We start from the raw sequence: 25,609 nt of genomic DNA on the forward strand, positions 1-25,609 counted from the left end.
AGCTGTTTTCTGAGGAGCATCGAGAAGAGGAAAGCGCACCCTGCATTATTGCCTTTACTGCTTACATCGCTACCAATTCAATAAACCCTGAAGCCGGCTTCACTTTTTCGTTCTTTGAGGCTGCGCTTCTCTCTTTTCTTTCCGCCTGTATCCGGTCTGCTTCACGCCCGAGCTCACATTCGCAACTACAATTCAATCGCTGCTTGCTCTTCAATCAAGTTCGACCCACATTCACCGACCCACAACTTCGAACGACTGAGCGATATGCTGGCGCAGGCTGGAACATACATGTTGAAGGCGAAGATGCAGGCTCTCAAGGATCTGTATGCTAGTCGACACTACACACAATGCGCAAGTTTTGGGGAGCGTTTACTGGGTGATATCAATGACAAGGTATGTAAAAGTAACACTACGCCGTGCACCCTTCAGACATTCAAAGTCGCCAAGGCAAGCGCAATACACGAAAAGCAAGTGCTAACGTATAACAGATCCATCCCATCCACTCTGCTTATCTGAACTTCTACATCGCCCTCTCTCACGACACACTGGCGAGAGAAGCGACGCTGAAAAACCGCTACAAGGAACTGAACGCGGCGGAAAAGTACTACAATGAGACCATCGTCGCTCTTACACCACCTTCGCCATCTTCCACTGCGCCGATGGAGGACGACGACCAGCCTCTGACACCAGACTCTGCGACCATTCCAAACGAACAGACCTGGTTCCGGCGGTCATCCAGAGTCAGGTCCTTTGACTCAACAAGCAGCTATCGCAGCTCGACCTCAAGCACAGATTCCTACGCCTTCGACCTGGAGGTAGACCCAGATCTTGCGCTGAGGAACTTCCGCTTTCCATCCCCACCCGGCAAGAACGTGGAATGGGACTCGTGTGCCGACCCCAGACCCTTGTCCCGCCACATCAAGAACGACAGTATCCTATCACCTCTTACCACAGAGCATGTGCGATCGAAACCAGGGGTCCAACTGCCGAGTGGCACCCCCGCCTTTGTCCGCATGGTAGAGGGCCATCTTACTAGTGTGCGGACCCTAAAAGAGACGACCGGTGTCCGTGGTGTGCGTTTCGCATTCCCGACTCCTTCGCCATCCCCCACCAAGTCGCAGTTCAAAGATCCTCGCAGCAGCTGCATGCTGACAGACGAGGAACGGGAGAAGCTGCAGCAGAAGAGGAAGAATATGACATGGCGCCCACGCTTCAACCCTGAAAGCGTGCAGAAGCTGTGTAGCGATGCGCTGGCAGAGCTCTCGTAGCCGTCAGCATGTCCTTTCGTCGAAACCTCCCCAGCTCTCGTGGCAATGATTCTACGCGGATGACCTACGAACATACCCATGCATTCTGTCACGGTCAACGAGACACAACCCCTATACGACTTTCTTTGATGTTCATTTAGCAAGGTGTCCCAGGTGGACAAACTCTCATATACCCCGGTTGATACTTGTCGGTTTCGTCTTTTGTAAAGCTATGATTTGTGTATAAATACGCGTCAATTACGAATGTCTAGTTGTATCAATAGAAGCAAACTTGTTTTTCCCTATAGACTGTACTTCGATCTTGTTCTAGCATAGACATCAACGTCCTTGAATACGTTTTGTGTTTGAGGTACCAGATCATACACATGAAACCTGCTCCCTTAATGCGAGATGCAATCTGAAAGTATGGTGTAATAATTTATTATGCCTTTTGACAACCGCTCAAAGGCACAATGCCAGATGGACTAATCCATGCAAAAGAAGTCGCTCCATGATATCGTAGACTTTTCGAAACCCGCCACCGTAATGCCCTAAAACGCCATTGCAATGCAAATTCTTCCACACTCCCGTTCTAAAGAGCTTCCTACTTTTGCATCTCATCCAACCCTCTCTTAATCCTCTGACACTTGATCTTGAGCAGCTTGACACTCTCCAAAAACAGCTCGTCGCTCTCCCACTGGCCAGTGCTTTCTACCTTGAAGATGAAATGGTCTCGTATCCGACCAAGCTTCACTTTGTCTTTGAATTCGGGATGTCTTAAGCATTCTCTGCTGACGGTGTCGTTCATGGCGTTCTCGACTACAGCCTTGGGCTCGCCTTCCTTGCCTTCCAGCTCGGCGTGTTTCTGAGCATCCTCGGAAGTGACCTTGTCGAGCTTGATGACGCCCCGCGGGAAGCAGCGCGCGAATTTCTTTGCGTCGGCGCCGATGATGGGTTTCGTGATGTCGATGGTAGGCATAAGGCGGTACGAAGCCGTTGCGACGGGGGAGAACTTGGCATGGTCTTGTCCAATACCCTTGATAGCGTGCATGCTGAGACAAATGCTCTGCCCTGGCCTCATCTTTGCGATCAGGATATCTGGGTTGGTAGACCGGATTTCTTTCCCTTCGCTTTGCGCAAACTTCTCCTCTTGACGGCCGTGGGGTTGGAAGACGATATCTTTAGCGTAGACATTGTGGCCGACGTAGAGTTTATCCGGATCGGTCTCTCCAGCTACTGCTCGTTGCAGACCGCCCTCTTGCCATGTGCATTCCACGTCTAATCGCAGCGCAATGGTGTTGTAGTCTGAGGGTGTTCCAGAGCCCTCGTCGTCGTCTGTGGGCTTCTTGTACCATTTCAACCAACGCAGACCCTCGCGGTCGCCGCAGAGGGGGATTAGGCCGAGGCGGTGGGCGAGCACTTCGTCTTGGATGATGGATGTGTTTTGGTAGATGAAGACGTCTTCTATGGCGAGCGTAGGAATTTCGGAGAGGAGAATGCGGCGGAAGGCGTTTGCGACCGAGGTGTCGATACCAGTGAGAGAGAACTCGGCGTTGTTGGGGACAAATTTGTGGAAGGTGACGTTGAAGTTCTGAAGCTTTGGTTAGTATGTAGTCAAGTATTTTTGACGTGAATCTGGTCGCGCATACCTCCTTGAAGTATTCCAAGTCCCACTCGTGGTTCTCGCCCGGCCAGTGTCCTGGGAAGTCGGTAGACTGCTGGTTGGTGACGGTCTCTGGACCAACTCCAAGCGTCTAATCGTAGCATTAGCGGAAGATCAACCCCGTATTCCAAGTCGCGTATGTACCTTGCGCTTGATCTGCTCCTGTGCACTCGGCGTCGACATGGTTGCGGTGTTGGGGTCAAGTTTGGTGTTTTCGGAGGGGAGCACTTTCCATGTTCACAAAAAGTTCGAGGAAGGCGCCGGCACGCCAAGACCCGCTCAGCCAATGGCGGTAGACTCAATCTGGTAGCATCATCGATATGAGGAAAGCTCCCCTCCAACGCCACGCCCTCACTCTCCACTCTACACGCCCATTGAGGCCCTATACTCGACGTAGGGAGAGATACCACCACCATGCCCGTCTCCTTTGCGCGTCTGGCCGGCCCCGCGGCGAAGCGAGCGTGCCTCAACGCCTCCCGACCCCAGCTCCGATCGGCAATCCCTTCACGGCCCATTGCACGCTGCCTGTCGACTACATTCCCCCGCCGATACGCTGAAGTCGAGGAGAGCCAGCGGACACGACTGGTCCCGACCGATTCCAACTTCGGTGGCGTTGCACCGGCCGAGACGGCCCAGGAAACCCGGGCGGAGGAGGACGAACATGTGGACACCAGGAAGATCCGGCATTACACTGTCAACTTCGGGCCCCAGCATCCCGCTGCCCACGGTGTGCTGCGCTTGATTCTGGAGCTGAACGGAGAGGAGATTGTGCGCGCCGACCCGCACGTTGGCCTGCTGCACAGAGGCACAGAGAAGCTCATCGAGTACCGGACATACCTCCAGGCCCTGCCATACTTTGACCGACTCGACTATGTCTCCATGATGACAAACGAACAGTGCTTCTCGCTGGCTGTCGAGAAGCTGCTGAACATCGATATCCCAATCCGCGCCAAGTACATCCGTACCTTGTTCGGTGAAATCACCCGCATTCTGAACCATCTCATGTCGGTCTTGTCCCACGCTATGGATGTCGGTGCTCTGACGCCCTTCTTGTGGGGTTTCGAGGAGCGTGAGAAGCTCATGGTGAGTTGTGCGTGGCAAAAGTATAGATTGCACATGCTGATTACGTCTAGGAATTCTACGAACGTGTTTCCGGTGCCCGTCTTCACGCAGCCTATGTTCGCCCTGGTGGTGTGTCGCAGGATCTTCCCCTCGGTCTTCTCGACGATATCTACCAATGGGCTACCCAGTTCGGTGACCGCATCGACGAGACTGAGGAGATGTTGACAGACAACCGTATCTGGATTGGCCGCACAAAGGGCGTTGGTGTTGTCTCAGCTGCTGACGCCATCAACTACTCTTTCTCCGGTGTCATGCTCCGAGGATCCGGTGTTCCCTGGGACGTCCGCAAATCGCAGCCATACGACGCCTACGACAGGGTTGACTTCGATGTCCCTGTCGGTGTCAACGGTGACTGCTACGACCGTTACCTCTGCCGTATGGAGGAGTTCCGCCAGTCCCTGCGCATCATTCACCAGTGCTTGAACGACATGCCAGCCGGCCCCGTCAAGGTTGAGGACTACAAGATCGCGCCCCCACCACGTGCTGCCATGAAGGAGAACATGGAGGCTCTTATCCACCACTTCTTGCTCTTCAGCAAGGGCTACACTGTTCCGCCTGGTGAGACATACAGCGCTATTGAGGCGCCCAAGGGAGAGATGGGTGTCTTCTTGGTCTCAGATGGTAGCGAGAGGCCGTACAGGTGCAAGATTAGGGCACCTGGATTCGCACATTTGGCCTGCATGGACCAGATTTCAAGAGGTCACTTGCTTGCCGATGCCGTCGCCATTATCGGAACAATGGATTTGGTGTTTGGTAAGTCCTGATTGTACGAAGTGCATGTGAAACATATACTAACTTCCTCTGCAGGTGAAGTTGACCGGTAAGAAGTAGAAGAAAGAAATAGAAAGGGGGCTGCATCATTGGTTCGAATTGCACAGCATGGTTTTTTGTCGCGTTCCATGAAGGATACAGAGCCGATGGGTGACACTCGTATGGTCGACGAGATCAATCACGAAGACGATTTGGTTTTCGGTGTGGTGGCTCAGCAGCGGCGGTAGCGGATTAGGTGACTGGTTGTAAATACTGTACCTACGTGTTTCTTGAAAGTCAATTGACATTTGCATGTTCATCTTGTCCCTTTCTATATGTGCATCCTGGTAGATTCCCAGGAAGTTGTGATCGTTGGTTCTTCGATCCTTTCTCTTTGTCGTTTTATACCAACATAAAGGCGTCACATTATGAAATAGCCATGAGCATGTTAGTAGATGAGATGTCCATGATAATAGGACCATTTCAAGAAAGCACTAGCTATGCAATGAGGCTACGACACCGCCATTCGGATGACAGCAATTTATGAATTATGTTCCGACTGTATGAAGCTAACACCAAGGTACTGGAAGGGGACACGGAAGTAAGACCAGCTCAGTTATAATATACATTATCCTATCCCGTGCCCCCCTACAAGAACATGCCCGCAGCGGAGCAGAGCGCCATGATGCCGAATACCGCCAGCCCAGCCTTCGAAAACGCACCATGTGTAACACCCACCGCACTGGCAGCGCCCGTCGAGTCCGCATTCGAAGAGCTAGCACTCGCGCTCGCATCGCCACTTGAGCTCGCAGTCAGGCCGCTCTCGCTCATCGTCCTCGCCGATGACGACTGTGCAGCAGAACTGCTGCTACTAGCCGTATCCGGGTCCGTCGAATTCTTGCTAATCTCGTCGAACGGCGGAGTGCAGATAACAACGTCGACCCTCTTGCTCAGACACTCTCCCAGCTCCAAGAAGCTCTGTTCGTCGCTAGCCGAGCACATTGCCGTGCAAGGGAACGGGCTGCCCATTGCGGTGCTATCGTTTCCAGAACAGCACGCGTACATGTCCCAGAAAGCATGGTCGTTGAAGTCCGCGTCGTTGCTGATGACGCATCCGCCATCGCGGCCGGACGGTCGACCGAGAGGGTAATTGGAAGGCTGCGCGGGTGTATCGGGCATGGCAGAGTTGGAGGCGCATCCTACTGCAGGGCCGTAGCTGAAGATGGACGGGAACTCTGTGGGTTTGGTGAAAGGGCTCGGCGACGCGTTTGTGTAGGTTGTGTAGACGTAGTTGTACGTCGTCGTCGGTGTTGTGGTGATTGTAGACGTCATCTTGAGCGGCTGTTGCTGCATGTAGCGTGATGCGAATGAGAAAGTTGGTAGGTGGTAAGTGACGAGTAGCTAGCTAGGTCGAAAGAGAGGCTGAAGGAGGTTGAGCACCACCACAAAAGCAAACATGTAAAACTTCAGCTAGGAACGAACGCACGAGCTGACGCGTCTGAGTAAAAGAGCTATATCGTATCACAGGTGGAAGGAAGCGGTGTCTCGAACGTAGGGGCCAAACGATACGAGGTGTGACGATGTATACGAGCTTAGGACAGGCCAAATCTAGAAGGTGACCATAGGCTTGCTTAGTCTCCCAGAATAGCAGGTAAGCGAGATCGTCGACAATTTGCGGAGAAGGCACGTTTAGGAAGAGGAAATGAGGAACGCGAATCTAGGCATCTTTCTAATAGCGTTCGCTGCACAGCAAACAATCAACTGGAGTGAATGGAAGTGCATGGGGGTAAAGTGTCTTCGCCAGTGGGCTTCACGGTAAATGCGGGGCTGGCTTAGCGCCCCCCGCTACCTAGGTAGCTCTCATTGGCGGTGGTCTGGGCAGGTTCCGAGCGCTCTTCCAACAAAATACCAGACAATCTGGACTCGTTGTACGCTGCCGAACAACAGTGGACCGTGGAACACAGGAACGCGGTCTTAGGAGAAATCGAAGTCCGGCTACGCAGAACAGTTCAGACTGGAACGACATCACTGCTTCTAGAGGACGAAACAGAAAGCCATTGAGTTGCACATCACGTTATCAAAGAACAGACAATTTGTTTTGAACAGTTGAATTCTCATCTTGGTATCATAGCTGCCATGCAATATGGCACATTAACTTCATACTAGCATCCCTTTCGGGATCTCCGCAACCCCATCTATGCCTTCTCATCGATAGAATGGTGGACACCGACAGTGCGGTCTCCGTGCACACTGCTCCTCCTCAAGGTCTCATCCTTGTCGTAGTCCTGGTCAAGCTGGTTCATCTCGTCCTCAGTCTCGTTGAGGTGGTGGAACAGAATCCAGATGAGGCAACCAGCGATGAACGAAGCAACGGCAAGACCAGCAAACATCCACTGGATCTTGGGGTCAACGACAAGCGGGTTGAGAGCCTCGGAGATGGCAGATCCGAAAGCGTTGGTGAGGAGGTACATGGACTGGACGAAGGACTTCATGCTGGGCGGGGCCTTGGTGTAGGCGTACTCGAGTCCAGTAACGGAGGCGAAGATCTCAGAGAGACCAATAAGAATGTAGGCACCGGTTTGGGCGGCAACGTGGATGTTGTTACCCTGGTGAACGCCATCGACAAGATCAGCGTCGCAGGCTAGTGGGGTCATGTAGCAGGGACCAGAGTGGTAGATGTAGTACTGGATGACGCAAGCGTAAATCATAGCGAAGGATGCAATCCAGAAACCGGCGACAATGCGGTTGATAGGAGGGAAGGCGATCTTGTGCTTGCGGAGCGTGGGCATGAGCCACTGGTCGACAATGGGCAGGAAAACGATAATAGCGATGGGATCGAAGTTCTGCATCAGATCGTTGGGAATGCCGTGAAGACGCATCTGACCGGCCTGGGTGACGAAGTTGTTGGAGAAGTTGCCGTAGACGACCCAGTAGATGGGGTAGAAGCAGAAGACCTGGCAAGCAATAAGAGCACGCTTGACCTCATCGACAAAGTGGTCGTCCCAGTTGAGGACCTTGGTCTTTCCGAGGCCGGCCTGGTAAGATGGCTTAGCAGCATCCATGTTACGGTTCTTGATCATCATCCAAATAATGCGGAAGGCATCGGTAATGATGGATCCCTGAGGAGGTCGGACAACGTAAACCTTGCGGCCAAGGACGAGGACGAGCAGTCCGACGAAGAAGACGCAGAGGCAGAGCAGGTAGGCACTCCAGAAGTCGCGGTCGCGTTCCAGGTAGGGAGTAGCAAGCAGAGACAGAGATCCAGCGTTGATGCACCAGTAGAAGATCATGTAAATCCTCTGAATGGTGATGGCAGGGTCAATGATAACTTTCTCGCCAGTCTTGTCATCGGTGCCAATGACCATTTGTCTCCTCTTGTATTGATCGGCGATCAAAGGCGCGACGTTGGACTTGATACCTCCAGTTCCGAGACCGATGATGATAATGGCAACAATGTAACCAGCGAGACCGGCGCCGTGATCCAGAGCGGTAGGAATGGATGTGCAGGTGAGTACGATAAGACCGAGGATGTAGACGCAGCAGAAGATGACGATGGTGTTGTACTTTCCAAGGTACTGATCGGCAATGATGGCACCGAGAATGGGAGTAACATAGCACCAGAACTGGAAGAAGGTGGTGAGACCAGTGGCTCCCTGGTGACCCATACCGAGCGCACCGCGACCTTCCTCACCACTGCGAGGACGCGAGATGTAGTTTTGGAAGATACCAGAAGCACCATAGTAGGTGAAACGTTCGCAGAGCTCGACAATGGCGACCAAGAAAGCGCTCTTGGGGAGAGGCTCTCCAACCTTGCGGAGTGTTTTCAACTCCTCAGCGGTGGGCCTGATGCCACCAATGCCATCCTCCTCTTGGACATAGGAAGCAGCATCGGAGTGGGAGCCAGCGGTGAGCGCAGCGTCCTTCTCGGTGGAAACATGCGCGCCGGCAACGTTGGAGTCGTTGATGGTGGCACCGTAGAGGTGAGGGTGCTTGTCAGCGACCTCTTGGCCGTGCTGGAGTGCCTCAGCGCTGTCAAACATGTCAGTAACCCGTATTAATCCCAGTGGACCCGAGTACCAAAGGGCCGACGGGGAAGCAGAACGTACGCAGTAGTCTCGTGGGCGGTAGCCATGGTTTCAGATCTCAATTGCGACCAAAGATTCGGTCAATAGAGAGGCAGCCCAGAGTGAGTGTAACCAGAGGGTGAGAGGGAGATCCGGTAACACCTGGAGTCATACCAGAAGAACGAAGACACCTCCATATTTAACCCACCCCCTCGTTGAGCACACGCGGTACCCACATGGCATTCACCTACCCAATGGCTCCGACGTTGGCCTCTGTCGCTCAAGGGCAGTGGGACCAAGCACGCACAAGCACTCTCGCCATGCCCGATGTAACGTCTTGATAGCCCTGGTTCTAACCAGATAAGCATAGTCGTCCGGCACAAAGCCTGTCGAAGCCTTCCCTTGGCAGCTTAGTCGCGCCACTGCCCGCTCGGCGTGCAGACAACCGATTCGCCCCCAACCCGGAACACCTGCAAGCACCTGCCAAACGCGGCGATGGCACGCGGTGATCTTACGTTGGTGTTTGTGACAGAGTAGTTGGTTACCACACCTCAATGTCGTGCCGGGCTGCCGGGCCCTCGCCTGGAAATACAGTCGTTGTGGTTCGCCAGTCCGCCAGTTCGCTTCGATGTAAGGCACACCCCGGCATGATCAATACTCGTATAAAAAACCGCAAACGCAAGTCTAGCTGCAGTCATGCTAACCACTGTGCCGCCACAAAGATAGGAAGGCATCGGCAATCCTGCAACCAAAAGATCCAACACTTTCCATTACACAGCACCGACCGACCCATAATCTTTCCAATCTCCAGCCTTCCAGACACTCATCTGTTTGCAGAAAATTTGCATGGCCGGCCCACTCCGATTTGCGGAAAGTAGTAATAGTTCTGCCATTCTCTCCGGTTTCAGGGACCAGGTCCGCCGAATCTAACGACCTCGGTTTCTTCTCTAAACGGTCCCGGGTACACACTAGCTCGGGCAACGCCGAGAGAGATAAGCTTCTGACCCGCCGTGGAGCTGTTCTCTCGTGCATGGTCATCTCGCCTAGACACGCTCGATTGGGGATTCCTGCCTCGACAGGGCCAATGGGTCTGGGAGGATCTCCGCATCGCGCGCTTATTAGGTGCTTAGTGGGGAATTTAAGCGGTGGTTGGGTCTTTGATGTTGGTGTGGGATCAATGTCTGATAGCGGTGACCGAGGATCAGGCGAGTAACGGGCGTAAGACGATGATGATCTGGCAGCGTGATAACTGGACAGTCGCCATTGCCGTGTGTCTCGTTACTGTGAAAGCGCTGTGATGTGAACGTGAAAGCACTGCATTGGAGGATGTTTCCTGAGATTCAATCATGTCCATTCCGTCACCACACGCAATTTCCGTTACAAGCACGGCTGGGCTGCAGCGCCCAGACACGGAAGGCGCGGTCAAGCTTTGTTACCGACACACATCAATCTGTCAGCGGCGCAGTGGCGCGCCTGAACCTCGGGATGCCTACATGGCCCTTGGTTAAGCGCGCAATCCCCGCGTTAATCCCGGGCTTTCCCTTGCCTATGCGATTCTTGCGACTTTCCGTGTGCCTGTCGTTGAGGCTTCCAGAAGGTCACTCCTGCAGCAAGCATGGCGGTACGCCGGTACCCACGGCTCAACCCACAGATCTGGAAGCTGCTTATCCTTGTGCCCACATAAGCTCCATAGTATTAGCTTGGTATATGCTTGGAGTGCTTCGTGTCACAGGGCGCGAGTGGAGATGTTGCCCACTTGGGTATACTACCCACAGCATCAGCACGGAGCAAGTGAGACACGCGACCTGCCAGCTACTAATTTAGTTGGGTGGTTGGTGTAAACGGTGAGATAAGGCCTGGGGATACGAGTACGCATGTCACGTTTCGTGATATCTTTTAATTAGGTTTACCTCATCTACTCGTCGAATACATAACGATGCAATCAAACTTCATCCGACTCTCTACGCGCACCCAGCGATCGATGACAACCTCGCGCCTTAGCTTTTGGTACAAATATCCTCCCAGACAATAAAGAAAGTTGACACATAATGCGTCGGGTACTGTGAACAACAGAAGGAAACAATCGATGCTTATGATGATGGACCGTTGGGACCGGTAGTGTTGGGGTCACAACATTGTTTTCCTCCACCACAGCTGTCGGGGCACTCTAGGAGACAGGCGTCAGGGCCGCCCTTGACGCTGGAGTTCTTGCTCTTGCGACCGCCATCTTCCGCGCCGCTTTCGTCTGAGCCATGTGCAGAGTGGTCGTGGCTAGCATCGAGGCAGAACTCGGGCTGGATGGTCGAAGAGTGAATACCGTACTGGTGGAGGCATTCGCGGATTTGCCGTGCGAGATCCATGTAGCGTGCTGAGCCCTGACCCTTGAAGTCAAAGTCGACCTGGACGTGGAGCGATGCAATGAGCTTAGTGTCTGATAGTTGCCAGACGTGGAGGTGGTGGCAGGAGACGATGCCTGTGAGGTCAGTAATGTCGTCGGTGATGTCGTCGATGGACAGGTTTTCCGGGACGGCTTGAAGAAGAATACGAGATGCAGCCTTGCACAGGGGTAGAGCAGACAGGAGGATGATGACGGTGATGAGCAGAGATACCGCGGGGTCGGCATACATCCTCCAGGAGTAGTCGGTAAGCCAGATGAACAGGGCAGTGGCAATGACACCAATGTTACCCAGGGCATCACCCAAGACATGTAGGAAAACACCGCGCATGTTCAGATCGGCGTGAGAGTGACCATGTCCACCTCCCGATGCCTCCTTCTTGGGCTGGTTGTGCTTGTGGCCCTTGTGGTTGTCCTTCTGGCTAGTCTTGCCGTTTCCGTGAGCATGGTCGTGAGAGTGATCGTGCGAGCCGTGGCTCTTAGGCTTAGATAGAAGCGAAGTCTGCTCAGTAGGCTCCTCGTCCTCTACAACATTGTTGTCCTCGTCATCTGCCTCATCATCGTGCGCGCGGGAAGACTCGATGATGCTGTTCCTGAAGGAAGAGGGGTGTACGTAGATCTCGTCGATGGTTGCGTAGTTGCGTGAGTGCGATCGGCTGTGGCGCTTGTTCTTCTTTGCGGTGGCTTTGGAGGGGCTTTGGGTGAGGTTCGACGGGAAGCCGACGCGGTTCTGGGGCAGCACATCGGCTATATTGCCGCGCTCGTCCGCAACGGCATGGTCATGCGCATCGATGCCGTGAGAGTGTCCCTCCTCAGCGTGCGAGTGTGCGTCGTTTCCGTGTGAATGACCGCCGTGGGAATGGCCGCCGTGACCGTGGTCGTGGAAGAGGAAGAGGCCGACAATGTTGGACAGGAGGCCGCAAGAACCGACGATGAGGATGATAACCGGGTGGGAAACGTCCTGAGGCTCGACGAAGCGCTGGATGGCCTCGAGGAAGATGGAGAGACACAGCGCGACGAGGAAGACGCCGTTGATGAGAGCGCCCAGGGTTTCCGCGCGTTGCCACTGCTCCAAGTTAGCATAGCCATTACATGCCAGACGCGAGGCTTCTTACTCCGTATGTGTATGTCTTCGAGTTGGTCTTTTGGCTAGCGACCTTGACGGCCCATAATCCAACGAGGAGCGATATGACATCGTTCAACTGCGCGTCGTGTCAGCATCATCACTGGCGGCGAGGCCAGATATACGCACCATGTGGAACGAGTCGGCGACCAGCGCCAAAGAGTGCACCGTGTAACCCGCGATGAGCTCGACAAAGAAGAAGGCCGTGTCGATAGCCAGCAGGATCATGATGCGCGTCGATTTGGAGAGCCCCATGGTGGCGGTGTCGGAGCGCCGTGGACGCTGTGTCGGACTGGAGTGATGGCGGCGCAAAGGGTGCGATCGGGGCTTCGTCGCCTATTATACAACTGCAGAGGTTTGTTGTGTTGGCAAGGACGCAGAAAAGGGTTTGGATCCACGGTTCACAATGCGCGCTGAATTCAGAAACAAAGTCGCACTAGACATTGCGTCAAGGCTCATCCAGGCCGGTCCGCGTCCCCCGCCACCATCTGCCCTCAGCACCCTAAGCACTCCGCCCAAAATGGCTCTGTGAGGCAGCGTAACGGCCCTATCTGCCCAATGTAACTTTAATCGCCTCAAACATCATCATCTCTCCAAATTCTTGGGGACATTTGGCGGTCCTGTTTGCTGCTCGCTGACTCCCCTAACACTTCCAACGTATACCGAAGCCCAAGACCAAATGCGTCCATTTCAATAGCCAACTTACCCACAAAGACGGCAGACCTTTCCAACGCTTTGCCCCGCATAGTTACTACGGTTTGCCGCTGTGCCTTCCGCCGACTTCAGTGCCGCAGCTTGAACAGTGAGCATGGCTAGTCGAAAGGGTCTTACATGGACCCACAGCAAACGATGACTATCCGCTATTCGAGACATGTTTGAAGCGTAACGACGCTCGTACAACTCCTACATGACTAGTTCTCGACCTCTGCTCGTGGCTGGTGCGCTGACTAACCACATGCTGTGGCATGTGAACAGGCACTACTCATCCTCCAAAATACGTCTTCTCCACGTCCACTCCAACGAGTACTGCAAACGTGCCCAACAGCAACAACCCCATCAACGCCATAACGAGTCCTACTTCCCACCCTCCCGCCATCGCCTTGCCTCTCACAAGCGCTCGCTGTAGTCTCCAAAACCTCATCGCTCCAACCAAAACTACTACAATCGCCATGCAGATGAAGGTCGCTGCAAGTGGTTTGCCAACCTTGTAGAAGCCAAAGTGCGAGTTGGGCGTAGACGAGTGTTGCAAGTGGAACAGTTGGGCAGTCACGATACCCGTCATAACAAGAATGAGGGAGGTACGAAGGTAGCCCAGGAAGGTGCGTTCGAGTGCTGAGGCGTAGTCAGCGGTTAGATTGTCTGAAGGGGCAAAGGGAAGGAGACATACCTAGATGATCTCTGTGCGCCCCTTCGTCGATGCTAAGACTGACATGTCTGGTCCAGAACCTAATGACTGGGTCATACCACCGCTCTGTCCTTTCCGCTTCCTCTTCATCGCTTCGGTCCTCATACACATCGACCTCTGTACTCACACCATCTACATTGGAAGTACGGCGTCTCAGATCGTCCCTAGACCCATGCGACGAGCTGCGCAGTGATGTGTCGCGTGATCGTAGGCTAGCGAAACTGGGCGTCGCATGCGCTTCATCTGCTTCAGCAATCCTTTCGCGATGTACGGGAACTAATTCCTTTGCAAAGCGCTGTCGCTCGTAGCGCACTGCATCCTCGGAATCGGGGTGTGGCTCAGCATGGGTGTGATAATGCAGAGCAGCCGAAGGCAGGTCAAGTGGTGATAGCGAGCGAGATAATGTAGGGTCGCTCATCTGTCGGATCTGCAGGAGTGACGGTGTAAAAAAAGTAGGAGCGTGTTTCCAGACATGATAATGTCACTCGATACGTATGCAACGGTATCAGAGCGTGGTGTGATTGCAGGTGGCTTGGGTTGTGGAGATGTCGGCCCGTCGCGCGGGTGGTCGGCTCATTCAAAGCCGCATGTTCTACACCAACATCCCGCATACTCAATGATAATAGATATTAATATTACGTTCCACATGCTTCTTCGTGACTACCTCTTCCCCTTCCTATCAACAGCTTCCTCATGCAAGCGCCAACCCACCGACAACCACTACAGCAGCAACGTACACCTGCTCCATAACCCCATGTGTCGCTCTTGCCGCAGCACCGCTCGATGTGCTCGCAGGGGCAGCTTCCGTATTAGATGCTGAGCTCGAAGGAGAAGCAGTAGGCGTAGGAGTCCTGGCAGATCCAGTCTCCTCAACATCATCCGGCGCATCAAAGAGTTCATTTCCATCACTCGCCATCGTCCAGCCCAACGCGGTTCCATCACCGCTAACAGCTTTACCGCGTACAAAGCCTTCCAACTCGACATCCTGCAGATTAATTGTCGTTTCGAACCCCGTTCTCCTTGCCACAGTGACATTGGTCCAGGTACGTGAATCGCTAGCATTGGCTGTGCATACAACCCAACTCTCAACCTCGGTGGCGCCGTTCCAAGAAAAGAACGCATTGTTGCTGTCTTGGTCCCAGTGCACATCCGGCTTGGTTGATGGCTTACCCTCCCATTGCTGGCGGTACGCTCGGTATGCGTTTACGACGTTGCTCTTGCCGAATTGCACGTCAAGTAGGACATTGCCCTCGTGATCCAATTCGGTGAAGAAGGGCTGGCTTCCAAATCCAAGCATGAAGTTTGTTGTTTCGTTAGAGGGATCGATGGCCTGTAGGCTGCCTTCGAATGTACCAAAGGTCTTGCCTAGATTGGTGAACTCGGTGATAAGCTTGACGGTCTTCTCATCCTGATTAACGTCGAGCAGAAGACCTCGCGAATAGCCGATCGTTTCGGTGGGTCCGTTGTCGAAGAGCGTCATGCGCGTTTGGTCTTCGTCCACCCAGCGAGCATCGTGCTGGAACGCGAAGGTGACGGCTGGGTCAACATCAAAGTCCGACTGACGACCTTGAAGACGCCAGATGATGCTTCCATCTTGTCCTGAAATCTTGTAGATGCAGTCCATGACACGCGCTGAGACTAGGTAGTCACCGTTTTTGTCCTTTTCAACCGAGTTGATGTGGAAGTAATCCCACGGCGCTTCTTCGGACTGGCCAACGTCGGATGGTAGAGAGTTGTACGACTCGTTGATACCAACATGCGTGCTAGCATTCCACTCAAAGACAATATCCCCAGTCTCGATGTTGATCTCCTGGAATGTGTTCTCGAACAGCCAACCGTTCTCAACACCCCCAGACGCTGTCAGATCCCATGGGATACCATGATAGATCAAGACAATCGCAGTATCATCAGCGGTGATGAGGAACTCGTGGATATCGCCCATTTCGTCTCCGAACCGGCTGACTTGGAAGTGCGCAATCTCGTCATAGCTCTGGTTGAGGATATGATAAGAGCCGCGTCCGTAGCCGTTCAGTAGCTCGCCGGACCAGAGTGTGAGTACAGGCTCGCCTTTGTACGTTTGCGTCTTGAAATCGAAGGGTTCGCTGTAGTTCCCGGTCCACACAAGCGAGCCCATGCGGTCGTCCGAGAACTCTGGTTACACAGATTAGCACATGGATGTCGCGTGATACGATAGGGCTGACCCAATGCAGGGTTCATGTCACAACCCTCAACCAGCTTTCTGGGAAATAGAACGACGTACCAAAGATCGCTGGCCAATTCTGCCCACTCGTAGGCAGACCGTTGATTCCCAGGAACACATGTCCACTCATCAATGCGGTGCCGTTGCGATTGATTTGCATCTGCGGTGGCTTCACGTCCACATTCGATCTGTAGGTTTGGTACGGCGTGCCGCTTGGGTCTTCAGCTCCATAGCTATCGAAGTCATAGCTGACAGAGTCCTGCGCGATAACGAGAGGCAGTAGTACAGACGAGAGCTGCAACAGCGCAAGGCTAGCCTGAGTAACGACTGAATGAACTCCGCGCATCGTGACGGCACACACTTAACGACTGACTGGAGCAGAACGAGACGAAAGCGACAGCAGGCAGCGACAGGATATAGTAGTGAAGGATTCAGAGCATAAAGAAAGAGGACAAGCAGGCTGAGAACAAAAGGCACCTGCACAAAAAAGGCGGCCAGCCGTCATGTACCCCGGCCAGGGTGCGGCTGTTGGCTTCCCAGCTCATCTCCTCAATCCGGTCTGTCGATTGCTTACACTTGGCCCGGATAAGCTGAGCAAGCCACGCGCATTGGGCCTAATACGTCTCTCTTAGGCGCAGGTCATGGGGTACGTGATTCTCTTCGATGCAGCTTGTAGCTTTTGGCTGGACAGCTGCAGGGTGTGGGGCCGCGGCATGTTAAGGGCCCAGAGTATAGCAGCCTACAAACCATTTATTACACGCATGATTATGCTGCCCATTCACCGGTTCTGGCTCTGCGGCTTGGGTACTTGCAGACGCTGTTAGTAGGCTGACGACGGCTTGGTTGTGACGCAGAGTAAACAGCAGGCTGAAGTCAGGCGTGCTAACGTCACGCGTTGATGATACGGACAACTGTGCCGTGTGCGCCACAAAATGAAATGCGGCTGCCGCGTCGAGCGGGGCTTGAAGGATGATTCGTACACCACCGCCACAGTCTTTCACCCTCGCTTATCGCTTGCCAGGTTTTACGGAAAATTACTGATGGTTAGCGCGGCATCATATCTCCACTTACATAAAGCAGGTTGTTGGTGGGTCGGTGGACGCATCGCGATGCCAAGTCAGGATGAATTCGTCGGCTTATGTTACCGTCTTGACCTCTTGGGCTGTCATACAGATCGACTACTTACTCATAAACTTTGATGCCATGTTTAAGACACTTCCAAGGCCTCCAGAGCCGCCGCTGCTACCACCACCACTGCCTCCGCCCATCTGCGACTTCAAGTAGAACTTGAGAGCCATCTGTGCAGCCTGCGCAATGGCATCCTGCTTAGTAGCATTCGGGTCCTACGCGTGTCAGTAACGATAACAGGTATATTGAGCTTGTGACTTACGGTCTTGCCCTCGCTCTGTTGTTTGTCGAAAAGCTGGGCCGCCTGTCCCATGGCCATGCCGATGAACTTGTTCTGCCCGCCCTTGGCATCCTCGTTGCTGCTGTTGTTGAACATCTTCATGGCTTGCATCGCAGCAGCAGCTCCGACGTTGTTTGAGCTGGCTTGCTCGCTACCGCCGTGGCCACCGCTACCGTAGAACTTCTCGTGCTGTTTGACAGCGTCGTCCTCGTCAACATCCTCATCCTTGAGCTTGTCCTTCTTGCCGGACAGCATGCCGAGGACATTGCTGAAGAGGTCGTTGTCGCCGCTGTTTCCAGACTCGCTTGATGCGTGCTGGGCTGCACCGGAAAAATCATCTGAGCTGCCGCCGTAGCCGCCGCCACCGCCGTAGGATGTGCCAGAAGATTGTTGGCCTTCATGGTGACCGGATCCGCCGTAGCCTCCCGAGTTACCTCCTCCATAGCTGCCACCTGATGGGCGGTCATTGTAGCTGTCACCTCCGGATGGGCGGTCGTTGTAATTGCTGCCTCCGGATGGGCGATCGTTGTAGCTGCTGCCTCCAGACGGACGGTCATTGTAGTTGTCGCCGCCGCCTGAGTAGCCACCGCTTGGACGTGACTCCTGGCGGCTTTCGTCTCCATATCCTCCGCCACCCGAGTAACCTCCACTGGGGCGGTCACCGCCATATCCTCCCCCACCCTCTTGTCGTCGTCCACCGTGGTCTTCGCGTCTGTCATCACCTAGCGCAGGACCCCCGTAGCCGCCTTCCTGTGGTCTTCCATGTTCTTCTCTGCGCTCACCACCCCCACCGTAACCACCTGAGGAGCCATAGCCACCTCCACCGCCGCCCCTCCTCTCTTCGTCGCCAAGAGCAGGTCCTCCGAAGCCTCCCTCCTGGGGACGGCCGTATTCTTCGCGGCGTTCACCGCCACCGCCGTATCCGCCCTGTTCGTTTCCGCGGCGGTCGTCTCCCCGGCCACCGTAGCCAGACTCTTGGCCGTACTCGCGGCGGTCGTCGTTGTAGGACATTTTGTAGGGTTGGGAGCCTATATACGTGTTAGCAATCGATGCGCCAAGCTGCACTACTCTGGAAGTGCCGATGTAACTATGAAGCGTAGCGTCGATGCTTGCCAGTCTGACGAACGTTCAGAACGCTTCACCAGAAGCTTGCTCCGATGTTTAGGAGCAGCCAAGCTTCATTAGACCGAGGCGAGCATCCAAGCTCGCAGCTGATCAATGCCTACGAGAGTGAAAGACTTACAATGTGTGGTGAGTAGAAAAGTGAATGAGTTGAGTGTTGACAAAGTGTGTATGCGTTGATGTGTGTTTAAGGGGATGTAGGCTTCAAGTGACAGACTGGCAGCTATAGCTCTGGGCCCCTCCCAGCATGAGATTGCCCCGCTAGTGACGTACACCACGCGGCAAGCTTCCCTGTCATGATTCGCGCTAGTGTTACAGTAACATCTGCGCTGTCTGGGCTCGCATGTTATGTCACGTCACGCGATTCATCGATTGGCGGTCAGGGTCTTTAGGGTACAATTGGTTTGCATTTCTATAAACATACTATAGTAGCCTCGGCGCAAAAACTGCACTACGGGAGCCAAGCCACGATTTGCAGCTATGAGCGGCCATACCGAATCTACCGACCGTCATGGTATTACACCGGCCTTTAGTAGTCATCGCTTCTCTTGTTTGAGCTACCATATCCCGAGCTCTCGCGGTCGTTGGAGCCGTAGCTGTCTTCGTTCTTGCGCCCAGAGCTTCCGTACGAGTCATTGTCGTCACGGCCCGAAGAGCCTCCATACCCAGAAGAAGTGTTGCCAGAACCATACGAAGTTTCTTCAGAAGCCCCAAAGCTACCGGAGGACTTGTTGCTGGAGCCGTAGCTGTCGCTGTCCGTCTTGCGGTTGGACGAGCCGTACGAGTCATCATCGTCCTTGCGGTTCGATGAGCCGTAGCTCGACTGGTTCTTGCTACCATATGAGTCGTTGTCATCAGTACGGTCCGAAGAACCGTAGCTGGACTGTTTGTTGCTGCCGTACGAGGAATCATTGTTGTCGTTGTCGTTGCGGTCCGAAGAACCGTAGCTGGACTTCTTGTTGCTGCCGTACGAGTCTTCATCGTTGTCGTTACGGTTCGATGAGCCATAGCTCGATGATTTGTTCTCGGAACCGTAAGTGTCGTCACTGTCCTTGCGGTCGGAGGAGCCATAGCTAGACTGCTTGTTGCTACCATAGGAGTCCTCGTCGTTGTCGTTGCGGTTCGAGGAGCCGTATCCGGAGGACTTGTTGCCAGACCCATAAGAGTCGTCGTTGCGGTCTGAAGAGCCGTAGCTTGACTTCTTCTCGGACCCGTAGGTATCGTCGTCATCATTCTTACGGTTGGAGGAACCGTACGAAGTGCTGTCGTTGTCATTCGACCCATAGCTAGACTTCTTGTTGTCGTAGGACGAGTCCTGGTCGTTTCCATATCCGGAAGACTTCGAGCCGTACTCGTTGTCCTCACGGTTGCTGCTACCGTAGCCTGAGGTACGATCCTCGCGGTCGTTGTCGTTGTAAGACATGTTGATAGAGATGTGTTTGAGTGAAAGACTCTGAAGGGTTGGAATATTTGGTAGAGAAGTTACTTGCTGTTTGCTGAACACTGACTATCGTGGCAGGCCTCCTCCTCTTTATATGCGTCCTCTCGAGGGCAGCGTACCCCTCCATCACCCCGCAATGCCGAAAGCAGGTTTGGTGTTGTTCATCCCGCCTATGCTGTATTACTATCGCTGTGACCCCTGTGAAGCTGAGCCGTACATTCGGACCGCTCTAGATCTCGGCAAAGTCCGGATGTGCCTTGGTTCAGCGGCAGCTCATCACCAAAAGTGTCATGGTGAGTGATTGAATCTTCATCGTGGCACCGCAAAGCCACCGCAAAGAATTAGTCCAGGAAGGATGAGAGAGTTTGATGTGGCCTGTTACAGCATAGAACGACCTCACCAACTCCTGTAGTATTACCGTGGATGCACCGAAGCTGAAATTGCGGGATTAATGCGGTGGCTGATCGTGGTTACACTTTGTTCGGACACGTCTGGAGAGTTGGAGGGGTAGCTATCGAGTGGGCGTGGGCGAATAGAGCAAGTGCGATCGGACACGGGATGACCGAGGGGTGGGACATCGAGCACGCAAGTGACATGGGTTGTGAACTGGACCCCTACACAGCACAGCCACCTCAGCCACGCTTCCAGCCACGGCCCAACCAAGAATCGGTCAATATACCCGCTGGAGACATGCATTACGTCGACCGATTCGCTGCGACAGCGATTTCGTGATACTGTTTACTGCCATGTTTCTTCGTTTGTGCGACGAACGCGTCCGTTCGGACTTGCAAGCGTACGTGGCACCAGCGAAGGTTCTTGCTTCACCCTAACGGTCGATATGTCCGCCGATGTAACTCTCCACTCACATGTTCAATTTGCTCTTTGAATGAGGTAATGGCACTCAGCATGATAAGATCTTGACCGTGGTGAAGATGCCGGAGAGAACGAACAGGTTCTATATTGACATAGCTTTGAAGCATGCTACAGGATGACTTCGTGCTTTGGCCGATCAATCCTCTTCACAACGACCTTCCCAGTCTTCGAGTGGGTTTTGAGGGAGGGTAATCCCCGATTCAGCTACTGCGTACTTCAACTTCTCCAGCATAGATTCTCTCTTGAGCACTTTAGCGAAAGACAGTACTGTCAAGCCTTCGTTCGTAACGACCGACAAATCAACATGCCACTCCAATAAGAGATGAAGTACGTCTTCGTGATCGTGCTCAATTGCCTCGAAGATCGGCGTCCAATTACTCAAAGTCCGGGTGTTGATATCGCATCCGCACTCTTTGAGTCGATTAATTATGTCTAGGTCTCCGCCACGACAGGCTCGATAGAACGGGGTAGCGCCTGATGCCGAAGGTCTGTGTGGATCAGCACCATGGTTTAGTAGAAGATCCACTACCCCTTCCGCACACCATTCGACCGCGAAATGCAATGGAGTCAACGCTTTGAACTGTCCCAATTCGCGAGTTGGCTCGTCTACCTTCGCGCCATGTTCTAACAGATATGTGACCAGATACTGGTCGTATCCCTTTGCGGCGACTGTGAGACAGGTGAGGCCATTTTCGAAATGGTAGTCCATGTTTGGTAGCCGTTGGCACAACTCCCTTGCAGTAACATGCAACTCGGCCCAGATGCACATACATGTTGGCGAATAGTCGAGAAATTCGGCATTGGGCAAGATCTTCGCAATCAGACTCTGCCATCTCTTGTAGCAAGGCGGTCCCTCCTCGGCGTCCAGGAACCTGCCAAGAGCAGGACGGGACGGATCATATAGATGTAAGCGACATACTGAAGCGCTTGCATGATTGAACCAGTTGAGTGCAGCGTACGTGCGAAATGCATAATCTTGATCAAGATCCAGATCTAGGCCGTACTCTAGTGGCGCATTGAAGGTATCCATGGTGAGGTGCTGAAGGCATATATCGGCCATCCATGCTTCTGCCTCGCTATCAGACACATAGAATAGACTAGCCGGACTTTCTTGGATAGTAGTAGAGGTAAGATATTGCTCTAGGGTAAAATGGCAGAGTCTTATCACACTGCGCTGATCTTCGGAACTTTCAATCCGTATGAGTGTGGAGATAGGTTCCAAAGCGTCGTAAGGATCTGTGACCACGGCATCATGATCCAGGTCGCGCTCATCGGGTTGCATGGCCAAGATCTCCGCTAGTTCGGGAGCGGTCAATGGTGTCGCAGCAGCAATAAGACACCGGAACAACTTTTGTACCTCTTCAACCCTTGTTGGGCACCGCGTCGCGATGTCGCACAAAAGTGCTTCGTACGTGTGTCCGAGCCCATTCGGTAAATTTTGCAAGATGATTTTGATCTCCTTATCTGACTTCGCCGTACAAACATAGTCGATCGTCAGACGTGCCTGTAGCATCCTGCATTGTATTAGTAATTTATTATGACGGGTCGATGAAAAGCCGTGGAGCTAGGTGGAGGACCAGACAACGCGAGACGTAGGAGACTTACGTGCCCGCACAGAGGACGATCTGTTGTCGCATCGAGGACAAGATGTCTTTGTTCTTAACTTTGAGCACACCTTTTGCAACACGCACTTGAAGTTCTTCCGCGACGTAATGCTGGATGTCGGGACGCATGTTCTCTGCAAGAATGACATGTGTCGTGGCAAGGGTTGGATATCGTCCCTGAATAAGAGCATCAAATCGGCTCGTCAAAAGGATCCTGATACGGCACCCTGCGCCTTTCTGCGACTCGTGAAATCTCGCAAGACTTCGGGCTATGCTATCACCCTCAGTGGACTCATCGAGCGCGTCTAGGATGATAAAAACATTCTTTAGATGTTCCGCAGATGAGCAGATCAGTGGAAAGCAATCGTCGCTTTGGAAAGGCCGACTGCCTTCCTTAGATTTCTCGTTGTAGAGTAATCTGCCTTGTTCGAGACACAAAGGTGAAGCTTCCATCATTTGTCTCGCAACACTTGAAGCAAAATTCTCGTGTGTCAGTTTCGCGCGATCGCGATGATCGCAGAAGAAGTATAAAACTGCGGCGGTATCCGTACAAAGCCGTTGAATGTGTCGAATGATAGATGCGCAGAGGAGCGTTTTGCCTGCTCCAGGAAGACCAGTAATCCACATGGTGCCATCTTCTGAGTCTTTCCAATCTTGAAACTCTTTGGATTGCAAGAGCCAATCTCCGGTACCAGGAATATGGCGACTCATGGCGCTCGCAAGACTGGCATGCGCACCATCGGACGGCGTTGGACAGACCCACGATATTACCTTCTGTGTCTCCTCACGACTCATCTGCGCACGGAGCTGCTCAGACATATTCTTCATCTCGTCTGATATGAGGCCTTGCCCTACTTCGATGCGCCGAATTGCCGATCTGTGGAACGTTCAGGCCAGTTACTGATCAGAAATCATGCATACTCACGCAGAGTTGGCCTCGATAGCATTCGCAAGCAACCCGCGCATGTGATGAAGCCTCTGCAGAGCGTCTTTGGTTTCTTTCTCTTTGAAAGGCCACATCAGTTTCCTTCCAAAGTTCTTTGCATCTTGACCATTGACCTGCTCGCATTTTGCCAGCGCCCGCTCGATCGACTTGAGCGTTGACTGACATTCTTGAAAGACACCAACACGTTCAAGAGCCTGCAGCGCATCTTCTGAAGCTGCCTTGGGCGATGTATCTGCTATTTGCTGTAATTGCGCGAGAAGGCTGTTGACGGCCGCGGTTTCCGTCAGGAGACTCCGGATCTCGCTGGGCGCTCGCGCGACCTTCGATAGGAAGTTGTAGCCGCCGGCGAGTAGGGCACCGCTCAGTTGGACAAGCTGAGCGACAGATGCAACTGTACCAACGACCTCAGCCATGGCAAGTGGTCAGTGATGAATGCATATGGCCAATGGCTGTGAGTGCGCGCAGTGTAGGAGCCAAGGATGGTAGGCGCGTCAGAGCTGAAGTTCAGCGCGAAGGCGGGGAGGACCCCAGCCACTTCCCTAACGGTCAACCTTCAACAATCAGTACTTCAATGGTTGCATCTGAAGAACAGGGTTACATTTGTAGTCGGTACTTCAAATGGGATCGAAATGCCAGGGTGCTACGTTCATTTTACCAATCCACACATATCATCAAACATTCCTCCGCGACCCTTCGACAGGCCGCACCTCCTGCTGTGCCTCATTCCTCCTGTCATACGCCTCCGCCAACGCCTTCAACTCCCCCAAATCCTCAATGAGTATAGTAACATTCTGTTTTGCCATCAGCAGAAGAGTATCGAGTTCCTTCCTCTTAAGAGAGCCCTGCGTTACTTTTCCAGTCGGCAGAGGCGGGGCGACATAGCCTTCTGGCTTACAGAATTCTAAAAGCCCGTCGTCTTGGACACTGGGAGTCGGAGTGCGCGAGAAGATGCACGCCAAAGGACTGCGGTATGTCTCACGTCTTTTCTGAATGTCGAGGAGTGTGCGCCAGACCTCCCATTCGCGCTCCCAGCATCCAGTCAGAACTTTAGTGCTGAAATCTGCTATGCGCTTTAGCTCGGTGATCTCGTCCTGTAAACTACTGTTTTCTCGATCGAGTTCTCTGATCTGGAGGTGGTTCTCTTCGAGCTGCGTGCTGAGCTGCGGAATGAGATCTTCTTCTAGGCCCCAGACGCGATCTTGCAGACCGTAGACAGCAGCATGTAACCTTTGGACAAGACGCACTACTATTGGAATATCTGACGCGGCATTACTGGGCGGCACAAGTGCAGGGAATGGTGGTAGATGCGGAGGTGCCGAGTCTTGGACGACGTCGTAGTGGAGGGCGAGCTCGGAAGGTGTTAGCAGCGAACAGAGGAGGTTGAAGACGTGCTCTGGCACGTTGTCGGGAAGCGCAGGTGGGTAGTGGAGGGCAGCATGACTGGAGTCCCCGCTAGAGCTTGATGGGGGATAGTAGCCTGGATGTACACCATTTGTTAGTAGAGCTGGGCTCTCGCCACTGCCTCCTCGCAATGGCCAGTTATCGGGCGTAGGAGAGCGATAGAGAGTGTGGCTTGAACTTGAATCGCTGTGATGTCCAGAACTAACACCATTTGTTAGCGGCTGCTGCTGCTCTTCACTCCCCCTAAGATCCTCTACTGACTGCGATGGAGGCGTCTGCTCAGCATGAAGGCGATCATGAAACGCACTTCCAGCGATTGGGTAGCTGAAGTTTGGAACAAGACCAGCGTTCGTCATCGTGACAGGTTCAGTATCTCCATTCCTAGAATCAACAGTGGTAGAGTCGTGAGGCACTCTTTCTCGAATCCTTGCCCTAGTGGCCGGGTCGACAACATCATTTCGAATGATACTGTTAAGCGCTGTAAGCCATGTTAGTAGTTCAGACTGCTCGGTCCGGCCTGAGAAACGATCTGGCAGTTCTGTCGAAGGTTCCGCTCGAGCTTGCATATTCACAGAATCTGCTGAAACTAGCGGGACAGGTGGATCCGTCTGCAATGCCGGATCAACAGTAGTCTGAGGCGGAGCTGTTGGGTGCAGTCGGGCTGCGGGAATTGTCGTTGCCGGCAGGCTGTGTGATGCGCTCGACTCATTTACAGTAGCCTGTACACCAGGATCGCCCGACTGATGATTACCTGAAGGGAAGTCCATGAAGCCATCCCACTCACTAGTACCTGGCGTGATCGGCGCCCTCGGTGGAGATGGTTGTCCTGGAGGAGAAGGCCGCCG

The 25,609-nt window shown here is 53.5% G+C and overlaps 11 protein-coding genes across 11 annotated transcripts; 2 read left to right on the forward strand and 9 right to left on the reverse strand.

Moving 5' to 3' along the window:
- Nucleotides 1-264: 264 nt before the first annotated feature.
- On the forward strand, nucleotides 265-1,268 carry J4E78_004829 (uncharacterized protein; the record flags this gene model as incomplete). Its single annotated transcript, XM_049365456.1, has 2 exons — nucleotides 265-393; nucleotides 489-1,268. The coding sequence occupies 2 exons, from the start codon at nucleotides 265-267 to the stop codon at nucleotides 1,266-1,268; spliced, it is 909 nt and encodes a 302-aa protein (XP_049223257.1).
- Nucleotides 1,269-1,851: 583 nt separating this feature from the next.
- J4E78_004830 (uncharacterized protein) lies at nucleotides 1,852-3,093 on the reverse strand (the record flags this gene model as incomplete). The annotated part of the gene is made up of 3 exons (XM_049365457.1): nucleotides 1,852-2,838; nucleotides 2,897-3,001; nucleotides 3,055-3,093. 3 exons carry the CDS (start codon nucleotides 3,091-3,093, stop codon nucleotides 1,852-1,854), a joined length of 1,131 nt encoding a protein of 376 aa, XP_049223258.1.
- Nucleotides 3,094-3,324: 231 nt separating this feature from the next.
- Nucleotides 3,325-4,856, forward strand: NUO49 (NADH:ubiquinone oxidoreductase 49kD subunit; the record flags this gene model as incomplete). The annotated part of the gene is made up of 3 exons (XM_049365458.1): nucleotides 3,325-3,993; nucleotides 4,044-4,785; nucleotides 4,840-4,856. 3 exons carry the CDS (start codon nucleotides 3,325-3,327, stop codon nucleotides 4,854-4,856), a joined length of 1,428 nt encoding a protein of 475 aa, XP_049223259.1.
- A 574-nt stretch (nucleotides 4,857-5,430) lies between these two features.
- Nucleotides 5,431-6,114, reverse strand: J4E78_004832 (uncharacterized protein; the record flags this gene model as incomplete). The annotated part of the gene is made up of 1 exon (XM_049365459.1): nucleotides 5,431-6,114. One exon carries the CDS (start codon nucleotides 6,112-6,114, stop codon nucleotides 5,431-5,433), a length of 684 nt encoding a protein of 227 aa, XP_049223260.1.
- An 863-nt stretch (nucleotides 6,115-6,977) lies between these two features.
- On the reverse strand, nucleotides 6,978-8,914 carry J4E78_004833 (uncharacterized protein; the record flags this gene model as incomplete). The annotated part of the gene is made up of 2 exons (XM_049365460.1): nucleotides 6,978-8,811; nucleotides 8,889-8,914. 2 exons carry the CDS (start codon nucleotides 8,912-8,914, stop codon nucleotides 6,978-6,980), a joined length of 1,860 nt encoding a protein of 619 aa, XP_049223261.1.
- A 2,022-nt stretch (nucleotides 8,915-10,936) lies between these two features.
- J4E78_004834 (uncharacterized protein) lies at nucleotides 10,937-12,619 on the reverse strand (the record flags this gene model as incomplete). The annotated part of the gene is made up of 3 exons (XM_049365461.1): nucleotides 10,937-12,307; nucleotides 12,357-12,443; nucleotides 12,494-12,619. The coding sequence occupies 3 exons, from the start codon at nucleotides 12,617-12,619 to the stop codon at nucleotides 10,937-10,939; spliced, it is 1,584 nt and encodes a 527-aa protein (XP_049223262.1).
- Nucleotides 12,620-14,460: 1,841 nt separating this feature from the next.
- J4E78_004835 (uncharacterized protein) lies at nucleotides 14,461-16,315 on the reverse strand (the record flags this gene model as incomplete). The annotated part of the gene is made up of 2 exons (XM_049365462.1): nucleotides 14,461-15,920; nucleotides 16,030-16,315. 2 exons carry the CDS (start codon nucleotides 16,313-16,315, stop codon nucleotides 14,461-14,463), a joined length of 1,746 nt encoding a protein of 581 aa, XP_049223263.1.
- Nucleotides 16,316-17,147: 832 nt separating this feature from the next.
- Nucleotides 17,148-19,012, reverse strand: J4E78_004836 (uncharacterized protein; the record flags this gene model as incomplete). The annotated part of the gene is made up of 4 exons (XM_049365463.1): nucleotides 17,148-17,312; nucleotides 17,360-18,405; nucleotides 18,924-18,945; nucleotides 19,007-19,012. The coding sequence occupies 4 exons, from the start codon at nucleotides 19,010-19,012 to the stop codon at nucleotides 17,148-17,150; spliced, it is 1,239 nt and encodes a 412-aa protein (XP_049223264.1).
- Nucleotides 19,013-19,028: 16 nt separating this feature from the next.
- Nucleotides 19,029-19,922, reverse strand: J4E78_004837 (uncharacterized protein; the record flags this gene model as incomplete). The annotated part of the gene is made up of 1 exon (XM_049365464.1): nucleotides 19,029-19,922. The coding sequence occupies one exon, from the start codon at nucleotides 19,920-19,922 to the stop codon at nucleotides 19,029-19,031; it is 894 nt and encodes a 297-aa protein (XP_049223265.1).
- A 2,492-nt stretch (nucleotides 19,923-22,414) lies between these two features.
- J4E78_004838 (uncharacterized protein) lies at nucleotides 22,415-23,776 on the reverse strand (the record flags this gene model as incomplete). The annotated part of the gene is made up of 3 exons (XM_049365465.1): nucleotides 22,415-22,594; nucleotides 23,189-23,294; nucleotides 23,343-23,776. 3 exons carry the CDS (start codon nucleotides 23,774-23,776, stop codon nucleotides 22,415-22,417), a joined length of 720 nt encoding a protein of 239 aa, XP_049223266.1.
- Nucleotides 23,777-24,034: 258 nt separating this feature from the next.
- J4E78_004839 (uncharacterized protein) lies at nucleotides 24,035-24,975 on the reverse strand (the record flags this gene model as incomplete). The annotated part of the gene is made up of 2 exons (XM_049365466.1): nucleotides 24,035-24,815; nucleotides 24,971-24,975. The coding sequence occupies 2 exons, from the start codon at nucleotides 24,973-24,975 to the stop codon at nucleotides 24,035-24,037; spliced, it is 786 nt and encodes a 261-aa protein (XP_049223267.1).
- Between the last annotated feature and the right edge of the window lie 634 nt (nucleotides 24,976-25,609).

The sequence above is a fragment of the Alternaria triticimaculans genome, assembly GCF_023758025.1.
Source record: "Alternaria triticimaculans strain BMP 0046 chromosome Unknown scaffold_5, whole genome shotgun sequence".
NCBI lineage: Eukaryota > Fungi > Ascomycota > Dothideomycetes > Pleosporales > Pleosporaceae > Alternaria > Alternaria triticimaculans.